The following is a 14615-nucleotide window of genomic DNA, read 5'->3' as shown; positions in this document are numbered from 1 at the left end:
CAGGATGCAAATCACTCGGATGGTTGGATGGGTGGATTGATGGATGATATCTAACGTCTGTGGTCATGAAGTCCTTTGTACGTCTCATACTGGACTGGCAACGAGTATCACAGGACCTGCGAGGTGTCTCGGTGGGACATCTAGGTTGATAACTTTGTGTGTCAGCGATTTGTATTTTACATTCAAAATGAGTCAGCACTTGCTTAGACTGCTGAACTCTCTGCCGTTTGTGTTCTAAGCAAACAGGTGGGTGTATGATGGGTGGGTGATGATGTAGTCAACACAAAGTTGCATTTTACCCTGGATCACCTCAATGGTGTAGGGACTGACAGGAGGATCGTTTGGATTTTAGCTCTGCATTCAGGACCATCATCCCTGACCTCCGTTCCTCCGAGCTCCTCCAGCTCAACATCTCTCTTGCCATCCTCAGGAGGATTTACAGCTTCCTAACAAGCAAGGACACAGCGAGTGAGGCTGGGGAAAACTATTTCATCCACATGCACCATCATTACCGGGGCTCCCAAAGTAAGTGTCCTTTCTCTGCTGCTCTTTTCTCTTTTCGCCAATGGCTGTGCCTCAACGTGCAGCTGTCAAATTCCTGAAGTTTTCAGACAGCAGCACAGCCATCGACGTCATCAACAATGGCAACGAGTCTGCATAGTAGCGCTTCAGTGTGGCCAACACCATCTGGAGGCGAACACGCTCAAGCCTGTAGAGGTGATCTTGGACTTTAGGAAACATTCTTTGCCACAGATGCCCCCATGCTGTCCAACTGCCCCGTGTCAACCATTGAGACTTTAAGTTCCTAGGAATGACAGTCTCTCAGTACCTGAAGTGGAAGGCCAACTCTATCCTCAAAAAGGACCAAACGAAGACATACTTCCTGTAGCTGTCGAGGAAGCATGGTCTGAAACAATTCAATAGATAGACTGACTAGATAGATAGTCATAAAAAATAATTGGATGGTTTTAGATTGGCCAAGTCAAACATTGAAAACAACATTACAAAACAAACCTGCAAAGGGTGAGTATTGCCAATGTATCAGGGATTTGATGCAGCTATTGCAAGCTAAGAATAAGGAGGTTTTATCAAGATTCCGTTTCAGTACTTTTGTTTACTTAGAAATCGAATTGTTTTGTTATAAAATAATGCTGAAATCTCGACGCCAACATGCGAGTCTTCACAGAAACTCCCAAGTAGTCATGAGACGCTTGGCCCCGGTGAGAGTGACAGGCAGTGGCGATTGTCCATTAAGAGACGAGTATTGTTCGTGACGTATAGACCACATCCCAAGTGGTCCAATCAGCATATAGTAGGGAGCGGGGCTTAGGTAAGAGGCTAGCAACAGTTGCCCCGGTGAAAGCAAGGCGCCATAGTCACGGTAGTCCTGGCGACAAGAACCAAGCAACGGGAGTCAACAACAACCCGAATGTAAGGGGAAAACTTAGCACTAAAAAGGATAATACCGGGGGAAAACAGAGGTGAACTCCTCAAAATGAGCTTGTATTATTATTTCGTGCTCCCTAAAGTTGCATGGCTGTTTTGTTTGTGTATTCGTTTGTGTTTGCTGAAAGTGCTCGAGCATGTCGGTGATGAAATTGGTTGTAGCTTTTTTACGTGCGCAGGCGGTTGTTATGGCGATGTCAGATCTCTGATCGGAACACAAGATGGCGGGTGCGTTTTAACGCTTGTGACTACCCTACTTTCACCCCGACTATTGTATTCACTTTTCGTGGAGTGTCACGTTTAACTTCGAACACAATTGGCTCCTAGTCGTCTTCGTGTCCTGGTCGAAGAATTACAGGCACGCTGGCGTTGTTTCTAGCCAACAGCTTCGGCAGCTCAAGCGCACATGAAGCTTACTATCTGACACGAGCTGCTAGCTGGGCAAGCTATTACTCTCGCTAACTCAACATACCTTCAAGCAAGCAGAGCTATGTTAAAATCCCACACATATTATCCACTTTTTGAATCACTTCCCCGCTCCAAACGTGCGTATTTGGGAGATGTGTCTTAGATACTCCTTCAAACCACTTAGGAAAAGTTTTTGTTGCGACACTTTCACTCCCGTGACTACGTGTTGGCTGATCATCTACGCGTCGTGTTTACCGTGTGGGTGCACACCGGAGTGCTTGATAAGTTGTGTTGGTGTAAAGTCCTGAATGGTTGGGTCCACTAATTGTGCATGTGAATCTAGTCTTAGCTACAGAGGTGACAATGTTACAATATATATTAATTTCAAAAACTGGATTTAGTAGTAAGTAAATGTTACAGTTTGCATCAATAGCCATTGCTAACATTATCACAATTGAAAATGAATTGTTGCCTGTTGGTTGCTTGATTTTTATACATTTGCGGTGGACTGTAGCTCTAAAAGTTCAATAATATTGCTCGGCGTTAGAGATAAAACCTTACTTCCTCTTCTGCCGCACGCACGGGCGCGCACACGCGCGCGCGCGCAGACTATGGGAATAACACAAGAGGGATATGACGTCAAAGACATGTTTATAGGCTATTCGCTATTGAGATCCGTGTCTCTCTCAATCAACAGAAGTAGCGCCTGAAAGCATTGGTTGCCATGGCAACTTCTGGATACTCGGAAGACCTCCAGCCTCAGCAGACCAACACGGTAACCATAGCAACGCCGGCTTCCACCACACCCTCTTCCACCAAGACAGGAGCACACTTCCTGACCGGACTACCACTCACCTCTGGGAGCATTGCATCAGCCAACCAATCAGTCAAAAGTGGACAGGATGCACTTTCTTCCCAAGCCCCACCTGCCCAGACTCAGAACCAGAAGGCAGCTGTTCTAGCAGCTCCCACACAGCACTACATAAGCCCTGAAATCCAGCACACAGTGGCCCAGAAGAATGGTCAGAGCACCTCACCCCAGTACATCATAGTGACGGTTACAGGTAAGCGACATGTGTCAAACTATCGAATACTTAACACACATATTCATTGTGTAGCTTGCACAATCATTATGAGTACTCTTTAGGGCTTAGTTGTTGACCAGGATGCAGTTTTAAAGAAATATATTGGTCTACACCAGCTCTTTCAAACAGAGCTATTTTTGGTGGCCGAGGCTATCCGTTTCATATGCACACATTTGAGAAAAAAACCCCGCTTTGCTTAAATTAACTTATTGTTCTTATAAATTAATGATACAATATTCATCTTTGGAAAAACACTGATCCTGTCAATGATTAAATCGCTCCATGTACAGCACTTTGTATGCAGCGATGGCTGTTTGAAAGTGCTGTATAAATACTGTTGACTTGACTTGACTTGATTCTCACAATAAAACTCAACAATCATTTAACAAGGTCAGAAACGGGGAAATGTCACTATATTTCTATAAATCTCGTTCAGTGTTCTCTTCCTCAACTTTCCGAGAACATCACAATGTCTCATCATCGGTTAGCTAATTTTAGATCAGACTTGCAGGCTACTCATGTGGTGCTCGGGGGGTGACCTGGAGACCATTGCTCTTTACAAAGTGCTTAGGACCAAAATTTGTGGCAAGTTATGTCGCAAAAACAATTCACTAGAATAATAATGAAAGATAACTCTTTTATTGTGGGTAAAATACAGCTCTCATCTCCTATGTAGATCCTGCTCTGTTTGTTCTAAAGATGATGTGACGTTATTTTAAACAGCGTTTAGTGTCACCAAGGTTTCAGCCAATTTTAATAATACCAGCAGTTACTTTTAAATTCCTAGCAAATCAGTCAGTGCTGTAAATAAAGATAATGCGATACGATAAATGCAAGCACAGAAATGCAGTAATCACCAAAAGCAAAAGGGTTAACTAATTATTTTCCTGCCATTATCTAACCATTTTAATTTGTGGTCATGGTGTTTCATCAGCTCTGTGTTTAGTCATAATTACCATCGTCTGCACACTCAGTAATATTGTGCGTGTGTGTGCGTGTGTGTGTGCGTGTGTGTGTGTGTGGAGGAGCAGACCACAATAATGTGATGCATGTGGTTGCTAGGTTACATTGTACTCAATGTGAGGGGTGGAATGCAGCTTCTTTTTGAGTTTGCTGTGGAGTTGGTGTGATCATAATGTAGATGTAGCTCATGAAATAGTGGCCGTTCCCAATTACTAACAAGGAAATGTGCAACCATGGCAACATAAGTTGGCTGTTAATGTTGCAAATAAGTGTTTTTCTGGCTATGAGTTGTGAATTAATGTAAACTATTCCCCTTTCAGTGAAAAATATGTTTTATATACAGTAATGGTAAATGTCATACAAAATATGTGGCATTTTGAAAATCTGCTCTTAACCAGAAGAGAATGAAAGAGGCGTTAGGAAAGTCTTTTTCTGGATGTTTATTTTCGGTCTGTGTCTTTGTGGATATTTTTGCCTGCTAGTGTCAAGTAACATAGTATACTCTCATCCACAAAGGCACACGTTAGGGCAGGTGGGGGGTTGGGGGTTGTGTGCGAAGGCCTATTCAATCATCTTGATAACCGCTAGAACTTATTCGAGCCAGTATCTATCATTTGTGGGAGAATGAATCATTTTCACCACAATGCTTCCATCAATCTGTTTGCATTTGTGATGGAAGGCTGGTTTACATTTGGCTGTAGTATAAACATACGTAGCCTGTCTTCAAAAGACTCAATGAAACAAGGGAGTGGTAAGGAGTACATTTTGGAATGTCTTATCTGACGGTAAGGTGAGTACGTGTGTTGTGAAAATTTTTGTCGTTGGACAATAATCAAGCGTGGACGTCAAGGTGGCCCCTTCCCAGTCCCTCCTAGCATTTCATAGTTCATGATCTGCCTACAGCTGTTCTTTCATTTCAGATGTATTGACAAGTTAGAAGCAGGAGAACGTCTATCACATCGATCAGCCACTCAATGAGAAGAGTAGTAGCAGAGAGAGAGGGAGAGGGAGAGTCCATTTGGGTGGTACAATCACTGCCCTCACAGGAAAGATATAAAGGTTTGTTCCACAAGTCACAAGATGCAGCTCAGCTCAGCGAGGCGTCTCGGCGGGACATCTAGATCGCAACATTGACAACTTTGTTTATCAGTGATTTGTATTTTACATTCAAAATGAGTCGGCGGTTGCTTTGTCAACTTGGAGAAGTACAAACGTCACGTTGCAGTAAGCCAAATTGAGAAATCCATTTGTCAAAAAGGAAGTGCCTAAGCCTTCCCTGCGCATGTTGTCCATCATCTTGTTGCCAACATCCCTCGTATGTCTCATTTTCCTCTCGCATTTGATATGCATGTTTACAAGATGGAGGGATTTCTCTCCATCTGGGGAGATTAGCTGTCCGAGGCTGTCGTCCCCTCCACAAGATTTAAAGCAGAGACGAGTGCATTTGTGCCACTTTCTCCCCCGCTGAACCAAAAACACACACATGGGATGTTCTACAGTGGCTTTCAGTACAATTTGCAAGACGCATGTCGTGAGTTGTACTCTATTTGATTTTGTTTTTAACATTGTATTTGTTTTTTAACTGCTTGTTGTAAGGTGTCCTTGAGTTCTTAGAAAGGTGCCCACAAATAAAATGTTTTATTATTATTATTATGATTTATTTTTTTTTGCTGCTGCTCAAGTCTCTTTCTCATTCTACTTGTTTGGTGCCCCAGAGGGTTCTGCTCACTCCAATGACAGTCTGTCAGAATCAAGCTCACCAGCCCCAGGTGTGCCTACTCAGGTGGTCCAGCCAGTGCAGACCACCACTCAGGTAAGACATCGTCCTCTACGAGAAGAGGTTAACGATCGCCACGCTAGTTTCAAGCTGACGTCGTGACTGTTTTCACCAGCAGAGGTCAGTGTTGCAGACGGTGCTGCAGGCCGGCAAGAGGATTCAGTCAGGACACATCAACAACCTGCAATCGGCACACATCAACCAAGAGGTAAAGACAAACATCGAACAAGAATTATTCCATCGCCATTATAATTATCTTATGTAGCGAACCATTGACAATAGAACCACCAAAGTTGAACATCTGTTCTTTAATGCTGGTTGCTATATTCAAAACAGTTTTCCTTAGGAATGCATCTAAATTATCTTCATTTCTTCCAGGCTTATTTGTCACAGTACTTTGGGGGTTGCACTGTATATTTATTTTGCTGGACCTTACTCAAAAAGGTGTTGCAGTGTTGCTAGTAACTAAAATGAAAGGAAAGTAACCATACTTGGTTTTAAGTCTCTTGCTAATGGAGATAGATAAACAAGAACTGAGTGATAAGCAGGAGATGGACAAGCAAACGTCCAACTGCTAGGCCCTAAGGTGTCTTGAAATGTTTTTGAACACCACTCCACCCCCAGTAGAGAAGGTCAGGATGTGTGTTAGTAACCGGCCTGTTACTGTTGTTTCGACAGTTTCCTGTTCATGCCATGTGAAAGCAATTGCAGAGCTTTGGGACGTTTGATAATACATAATCGAGGAGACAGATTGTAATAATTAAGTGCCGCCTCTATTTAAAAAAAAGAATTTGGCTTTCTAATAAAGTATAAAATGGAAATAAACATTTCCACTTTGTTATTAGCAGCGGGTCACCTCTCTGAGTGGTTGTTCACCTACATGCTACATACAAAACTATACATCATTGCTATCACATAATTACAATAACTACCGAATCAACCCCAGCCGGTTTACCTGCTGTAATAGGTATTGAAAAAAATCAATAAAATAACCTGATTGTTTCAAGGTGAGTGTATTCAACAAATATTTTTTGAAACCTTTTTGTCCATCCATATTGTGATTTGTTGCTCTACTTTATGAAGATATTTCACGTCACACTTCATGAATTTGTCTCATGCTGGAAATCCAGCAAGTCCCCAGAAACAGTGTAATGCAGGGGTGCCCAAACATTTTGGATCGAAGATCTACTTTTCGATCAACTAACCTCCCGGGATCTACTCTTACCGGCGCGCGCATGCGCACACACACACGCACGTTGTTGTTTTTTTCTCCTCGACAATCCTCGGATCTACTTGCGACCTGTCTTAGATCTACCGGTAGATCAGGATCGACCTAATGGGCACCCCTGGTGTAATGCATCATCAGCTGAGTAGCTTTTCTATTGACAATTCATTGTTCACTGCTTTTTCAGGTGCAGTGTGGGAAACATTGAATGCATTACAGTATATACATCATTACACATACAAACAGCACTCCACACTGACACACTCACAATATTGTGTAGGGCACTAGAGTGCAGGGGAGAGGCACTGATCCCAGTGTCCTAATTGATGCCGAGTTTTTGTTGTTGTGAAATTAGCAGGTCAGGTCAACATTAGCAGGTCAGGTCACTTCTCCCCTTCCCTTGTTTTCTTTCAAGGTGGAGCAGGTGTACTCCAGCCAGGTGCAGTACGTGGAAAGTGGAGGCGCCGACAATGCTTTGAACACATCAGCTATGTGAGAGACAAGGATGTTTCCATGTTTGCATGTTTCATCTTTCAGAGCCTTCCAGTAACAAATCTTTGCGTCTCCATCCAGCCGGCCGAGCAGCTACTCTTTCTCCGACTCACCCCTCTACTCTCAAACCCCTCCCGCCTCCTCCTCCTCCAACTTCTACGAGGCCACATCTAGCTCGGAGTCCGACATCAGCGGCTCCGTCACCTCGCAGCCTCTCTCCTCGTCTGTGGGAACAGCAGCTGCAACGAGCGGGGGCACCTCCGCGAGTGGGGCCGGTTATGTCATTCAGGGGGCTTATTTGTTAGGAGGGGGGGCGGGAACAACAGGAGGAGGAGGAGGTCAGAGCTACTCCAGCCCAAATTCGCGTGCCCCTCCGGCCACTGTAAGTACTCCAGCTTAATGTGATTTAGCTGTCAGATAATTCATCCTCTCCTCCCCACAATTCAGCACACAACACCCCACATTTCTTAGATTGCATTTTCAATACATTTGTCATGTTCTCCGAATGTGGTGTTGCGTGTGGAGCTCTGAGAAAAAAACGAAATGAATTAATTTGATTTGAAAATTATCCCATAATATGAAAAAATGTGATTGCTTTCTGGATGCGCTGGATGTCCGTGGCTATGGTGGAACGTGACCGTGGTAGCTGTGCTCTTCAGGTGCAGTGGCTATGTGACAACTACGAAGGTGCAGAGGGGGTGAGTTTGCCTCGCTGCACCCTGTATTACCACTACCTGCTACACTGCCAGGAGCAAAAGCTGGAACCCGTCAATGCCGCCTCCTTTGGCAAACTCATCAGGTCTGTCTTCATGGGCCTTCGCACTCGAAGGCTTGGGACCCGGTATGTGCACAATGCTGAAGGTTGTAATCGTCTTGCACACCACCCCGTCGTAAGCCTTGACACGCATGTTTCAGGGGGAACTCAAAGTACCACTACTATGGACTCAGGATCAAATCTGGCTCCCCTCTGCTTAGACTGATGGATGAACAGCAGCACATGGCAATGCGGCAGCAGCCATTTTCACAGAAAAGCAGGTATCCTTGTAGGCTATTATATAAAGAGGCACGCCAGTAACCGACTGACCCGTGTCACTGTTCTGACCTGGGTGTGTTCTCTCCAAAAGGATAAAGGCAGTTCAGAAAACAGAGGGGATCACCAATGGGACATCAGGGGGGGCATCACAGCAGCAGGCAGGAGTGGTTTGTGATATTTCGGCGCAGGTGCAGCACTATCAGCAGTTCCTGGGTGAGGAACTGCCACATAGAGTTGAATGTGTATGAGGGATGTCCCGATCACGCTTTGTCATCCAAATCCGATTTGGAGTCATTGGTTTGAAGTATTTGCCGATACCGAGTCCTGATTCGATACTTTTAGGCAACGTATTGAGGACAAAAAAAAAAGTGTGTATCAGCGATTATTAATTTATATAATATGATATTATTTTGGCTATTCCACCAAATCAGTGCCAATAGCATCAAAATAAACTCAGTGTTCTATTTTATTTATTTATTATTTTGTTGTTCAGAAAATGAATAAAACCGATCTGTTTCGGCCGATACTGCATCAGTTGAAAATACGCGATTGGCCCTGATTTCCAATCGCATGATTGATTAGGACATCCCTAATGTGTTCAATGGTGTTTTGCATATTATTGTATGTCCACCCGCACCCCGAAATAAAATTTTAAGTGAAAGAGAATATACTGTACAGTGGTGACGACAGTGTCTCCTCCATCTTGTGTAGAAGCATCACGTCCGTTGCCTGAGTTTGTTGACATGAATGTGCAAGCGCGCAACCTGCCTGATGGGATCCTGCCTGAACACCTCAAGGCCTTTCAGACACTCTACAGGGAACACTGTGAGGTAGGCAATTGACAAGCCAACATATCTTGTTTTTGTCTTTGTCACTTAATATCAAACATGATCTTTCAGGCTTTATTTGAAATGTATCTATTTTGATATTGCTGTACATCCGTAGAAACAGAAGAAGGAAGGCGAGTGTGAATGCCCTCATATATATATATATATATATATATATATATATATATATATATATATATATGAGGGCATTCACACTCTCCTTCATATACACACTGTGTGTGTATATATATATATATATATATATATATGTATATATATATATATATATATATATATATATACGCACACACACATACACTTGAATGCGCCAAATGACTCCTCTCGCCTTCCTCGTGTAGCGTTCCATTGTGAGCAGATGTGTTCAATAAAGATTTTTTTTTAAAGAGCGTGGTTACGGTTTTCGAACAGCCTTCTGGAGCAGATTATGGTCGAAAACCGAGTTATGACTGTATATAATTACTGACCTGTTTTTCTTTTCTTTTTTTAATCTTGAACTCAAAACATACATTAAAACATGTAATTGTAAACTAACAAACTTTCTCCAAAAACAAAGTAAAACTGGCGGATTTAATGAAAACTCCTAGATTCTTCTGTAGTTCCGAAATACAGGGCATGATGTTAAACTCTTCGCAACTCCTGCGCTTTCTTGGCTCAGGTTGCCATCTTGCTATATGTTGGCATAGGAACTGCAAGCATGTTAGCATTTCATCAGTGCTCATTTAAAGTAATACCTGAATACAAGATATGCTGTGAAATAAAATCCTCACGACTCACCTAGGTCGCTCTCTCCTACTACCTGTATATGTTAGCGTGACATGTTAGTAATTTGGCAATTCTCGTAGCCTATCTCAACATGTCTAACTTGTCCAAGGATCACAAGGCTCACATTCTACAGTTCACTTCAGTTTTCAGTTGAAATGTTTTCTTCACTTCAGTTTTTAACAAATGCAGATTTGACAGCGCGATCTGCTGACCTCTTCTATCCTTTTTTTTCCCATTCCTTGCCAACAGGCCGTTCTGGATGTGATGGTGAACCTCCAGTTCACTCTTGTGGAGACACTTTGGAAGTCCTTCTGGAGGTTCAGCCAAGGCAGTGACCCCGAAACACTCAACCTGTGAGTATCAAAAGCTAAACACCTTGACCCGCCACTACCCCCACTACCCCCACTACAACAATCGCAAACTTTTGCCCTTCCAGCCACCACGAGTCGGAGAAACGTCTGCCAAAATCGTGCCTTGTGCTGCTGTGTAAGTTTGAGCCCGTACTACACTGGACGAGAGCGTGTGACAACCTGCTCTATCAGACGCTGGTGGAAATCCTCATCCCCGATGTGCTCCGACCCATCCCCAGTAAGGATGCGGGGGATGAAAAAGGCGCACAAAGTAAGTCCGACCTGGTGAATTTTAACACCTTTGTTTGCGCTGCAGGTGCCTTAACTCAGGCCATCCGTAATTTTGCGAAGAGTCTGGAGAGCTGGCTGTCCGGCGCCATGATGAACATCCCAGAAGAGATGGTCCGCATTAAGGTTTGTGTGCAATTACATACTTTCCGCTGGTAGCCAAAGTACTTGCACTCTGTACTTAAATAGTCTCACTTTTATTAGCTTACATAATGCTCGCACTGAGCACAAGAAAATAAATGAGGTTGTCACATGTAATTATTAAAGAAACAACGTAAAATCCTGTGAATAATGCACCTGTGTATATATTTTGAAAAAACACCCACAAAAAGCTGTTTTCTTCTCTTGTGTTTAAGACGGTCCCCGTTTTGCTGGCATCTTGTACTATGAGAGTAAATAATGTGAGTGAAGAACAAATTTGAAACATACCAATAAAGTGTGAATGCTTTTAAATTTAGGTTAAAAACGATTCTCCCTTACTATGCCTATGATTTAAGTCTTTCAAAGCAGTTTTAAAATAATGTTTTTGAAAATGTTGTTCCTGCACTATATGCTGCTTTTATCATTTTACCATTAAAAAAAAAACAACTCTTTATATTGGTAAGCGTCTAAACCAGGCATGTCCAAAGTCCGGCCCGCGGGCCAAATCCGGCCCGCGGTCGAATTTCATCCGGCCCTCGGCCCCCGTCATAAAATCAGTGCCGTCTGTCCCGCAGGTCGGGCGCAATGGAACACGTGTTGCATTGACTGAGGTCTCGTAGACTGGTGAGTGATGTTTCATAGAGTACTGCTTCCCTCTAGTGGCTAAATGAGTAATAGCATTCACTAAATGAGTAATAGCATTTAGACACTAGAGGGCATCACTCACGAGTTAACAAGACATCACTCCGTGTTTATATTGACTGATGTCATATTTCAAATTCCTGTTTCAAATGAACCAAAAGAAATTCTTAAAATTGTTGAAATTAAAATAAAAATGGAAATGTGAAACAGACTGGCTTACTAAAATTTGTTGAACAATATTGTTGTTCAATGTTAAGAATGTCAGCCAAGGTCGGCCCCCCGACATTTTACCACATAAAATCTGGCCCCCTTGGCAAAAAGTTTGGACACCCCTGGTCTAAACAATGTGAAGATTTTCATTTCTTATTACCCCCTGCATAATAACCCCTCTCAATTTTTATTTTTGGCGGGGTGGCAAAAAATGAGTATTATTCATAGGATTTTATAGTAAGTTGCATTGCCCTGACTAATATGCTGTCAAAACAATGTGTTTCCATAATTTTGCCAGTACTGTGAATTTCACACAACCAACTCTTTGAATGATTCTCGAAGCTGACAAAAGTATTACATTAAATAAGGTCACGGTTGGTCAATATTTTGCTCTCTTATCATCATTGCTCTCGATTCATGTTGCTCCATGTCTTATTCCTCAATTAAGATCTCAACCGAAGTTGATTTTCTATTCTTTTTCAATTGTATGTGACGTCATCATCGAAGCAAGTTGAAAAAAGTCGGGAGTAAAATTGAGAGCAGTTGCTTACAGATGTCTGAAAATGTACCATTTTGTGTTGCGCATCCCGCGTCGCTCCCTTAGGTGGTGTGCGTGGGCTCTTTCTCCCAAACGCTGCGTCGCTATACCAGCTTGAACCACCTGGCACAGGCAGCCCGCGCCGTCCTCCAGAATTCTGCTCAGATCAACCAGATGCTCTCTGACCTCAACCGTGTGGATTTCACCAACGTTCAGGTCCGCTGGGCGGCAAGCCGCTCGGAAGAACACAAGCTAGGCGTCACGGAACCTAATGGGCCTGTCTCCCTCTACCTCGCCCCTCACAGGAACAAGCATCATGGGTGTGTCAGTGTGAGGACCGCATCGTCCAGCGGCTTGAGCAAGACTTTAAAATGACCCTGCAGCAGCAGAACTCCTTGGAGCAGTGGGCCTCCTGGCTGGATGGCGTGGTCTCTCAAGTGCTCAAACCTTACGAGGCCAACCCCGTTGCTCTGCCCAAGGCCGCCAAGGTCTTTCTGCTCAACTGGTCCTTCTACAGGTGAGAGGTTGCTGGCCGGACACTATTTGTCTTGCAGTGTGTTAAAAGTCTAAACACGTCGTGGCACCCACTAGTTCGATGGTCATTCGAGACCTGACCCTGCGCAGCGCAGCCAGCTTCGGATCCTTTCACCTCATCCGCTTGCTGTACGACGAGTACATGTACTACCTGATCGAGCACAGAGTGGCTCAGGCCAAAGGAGAGACTCCAGTTGCCGTCATGGGAGAAGTGAGTGTCTGAAAATGGGGAAATAACGTTCAACACTCACAAAAAGTTGGGGATATTCTGCTTTCAAGGTTTGCTCAAACTTGTCTGATTTGTAGCATTCCTCTTCTGTATTGTAGTTTGCCAGCACAGTCAAGAGCCGATCCACTCCGGACCTAGAAAAAGGTAACATCAGCACACTTGGTGCCGCTGGCCATAACGTCTTCTTTTGGCAGTCCTCTTGACGCCTCGCCATCTCTTCTCCATCAGATGATGAAGATGAGGACGAAGATGAGGAGAGCGAGGAGGAGAGCGCAGATCTGGTCTTGCAGTCCAGCTCTCTGAGCATGTTGGAAGACAAGGAGCTGTTGGAGCCGCCCGCCAAGCAGCCCAGGACCGATTTAAGCCTGCACACTCTGACAGAGACACACAACACACCGTCTTAGAGGAAAACACACACACGCACACACACACACATGCCCACACTTTGCTTTGACGCCATCAATTCATCCCATCCCTGACCCACTGTCGTGTGCACTGCTCTGAAAAGCTCAGATACTTTGGTGTTGAGTGTGTTTGTCCAGTGTGAGCATTTATAAGAAAACGGGAGTGCCAATTATGCCAATGATGTAGTCGTTGCTCTCTGTGTTGGCATTTTGTTTCTATTTTGTCATGTATTCATGGATGATCCCCGTGCCTTCCCGGAACAGTCAGTGTCCAGCCCTGCACAAACGCCACATATTTACCTGATAGACTACACACTCAAGACATTTCCACAAGTCTCCCTTGCCCTGCCTTAAGCGCTAACCAGATGATGTGGAAAAATTGTCCTTGTGATGTCTAAAATCACTTGCATTGCCTTTTAAGCAATGTCTATGCAGGGTTTTTTTGTTTTTGTTTTTCCGATCAAGATGATTGGATTGTGTGAGGTCACTAATGGCAACTGGTTATGGATGCCATATTTGATTTACTTTCTGTACGTCCTTTTCCATTAGGCCAACTGAAACTGATACGCTGTGCCTTTGAGAGATCGCTAGCCTAACGGAGCTTGTATTCTATATCTTGTGTATTGTTGCATTTATATGGGGGTTCCGTAGCCTTGTTTTCATCACCTTTGGTAGCTATTAAAAATTATGTGATGGGGCTCCCGACTTTGCCGTTTGTAGTCTCTCCTTTGCCTATCCTTCCCTATTCATGTTCTTCACCAGATCACATACCGAGTATTCACTTGTTCATGCAAACAAAGACAAACCGTCACCCATGATGAAAGGCAACTTGAATAAGATTAATGCATAAACACATGCCACCTTATACCCATGGTTACCAGTGTATTAACTTGACGAACCGGTTTAATCTGTACAGTGTTTTGTAGTGTTAAAAGTTTATTTTTCATCCTCTTGTGTCATATATTCAAATTGTATAGTGTTTGACCATAAAATGCCTTAGGATACATGTGGTATGCCTACAAAGTACAAAGCCAATTTTCATGTAATAATAGACCAGGCCTGGAGATGTGCAGAACTTTAAAACTAACCCTTTACAAAGAGCACATTGTACAAGCTAGCTCAATCAGGATTGGTTATTTTATCAGGATTTCATGATCAATTACTTTCAGAGATCGCTTTGTAAAACATTTGGCGCGTTTGTTGTGCAGGCAGAAAGCCACAGCAAAAAAAAGAAGTTAAA

At 43.5% G+C, this 14615-nt stretch overlaps 1 protein-coding gene and 1 long non-coding RNA gene across 9 annotated transcripts; one reads left to right on the top strand and one right to left on the bottom strand.

The window, feature by feature from the left end:
• The first annotated feature begins 49 nt into the window (after positions 1-49).
• On the top strand, positions 50-14609 carry rfx1b (regulatory factor X, 1b (influences HLA class II expression)). Of its 8 annotated transcripts, none has more exons than XM_052084873.1 (18): positions 50-144; positions 5024-5433; positions 5618-5715; positions 5795-5887; positions 7320-7396; positions 7478-7778; positions 8056-8237; positions 8312-8431; positions 8521-8642; positions 9141-9259; positions 10289-10392; positions 10476-10627; positions 10706-10803; positions 12275-12424; positions 12514-12725; positions 12800-12953; positions 13070-13115; positions 13200-14609. In XM_052084873.1, exons 2-18 carry the CDS (start codon positions 5391-5393, stop codon positions 13373-13375), a joined length of 2247 nt encoding a protein of 748 aa, XP_051940833.1. In that variant the 5' UTR covers positions 50-144; positions 5024-5390; the 3' UTR covers positions 13376-14609. The 8 variants fall into 8 exon arrangements, with proteins under 8 accessions (XP_051940833.1, XP_051940828.1, XP_051940827.1 ...); XM_052084870.1 differs by lacking the exons at positions 50-144; positions 5024-5433 and adding exons at positions 2784-2918; positions 4823-4961; XM_052084868.1 differs by lacking the exons at positions 50-144; positions 5024-5433 and adding an exon at positions 2579-2918 and having other exon boundaries at positions 5798-5887.
• LOC127613851 (uncharacterized) lies at positions 141-2555 on the bottom strand. Its single transcript, XR_007966335.1, has 3 exons — positions 1919-2555; positions 830-907; positions 141-709 (listed from the first exon to the last, which is right to left on the bottom strand). It is a non-coding gene; the product is annotated as an uncharacterized LOC127613851 (long non-coding RNA).
• Positions 14610-14615: the final 6 nt, after the last annotated feature.

Source organism: Hippocampus zosterae, chromosome 13 (genome assembly GCF_025434085.1).
Source record: "Hippocampus zosterae strain Florida chromosome 13, ASM2543408v3, whole genome shotgun sequence".
In the NCBI taxonomy this organism is placed as follows: Eukaryota; Metazoa; Chordata; class Actinopteri; order Syngnathiformes; family Syngnathidae; genus Hippocampus; species Hippocampus zosterae.
Note: the sequence above shows the minus strand (reverse complement) of the source record. Positions and strands in the feature narration are given on the sequence as shown.

Excerpts from the sequence above, each read along its gene's own strand:
- rfx1b (XM_052084867.1), top strand. The coding sequence starts at position 2,579 with ATGGCAACTTCTGGATACTCGGAAGACCTCCAGCCTCAGCAGACCAAC. Across the intron at positions 5,716-5,794 it reads CAGTGCAGACCACCACTCAG|CAGAGGTCAGTGTTGCAGAC; the intron begins GTAAGACATCGT and ends TGTTTTCACCAG. Across the intron at positions 12,954-13,069 it reads CAGTTGCCGTCATGGGAGAA|TTTGCCAGCACAGTCAAGAG; the intron begins GTGAGTGTCTGA and ends TCTGTATTGTAG.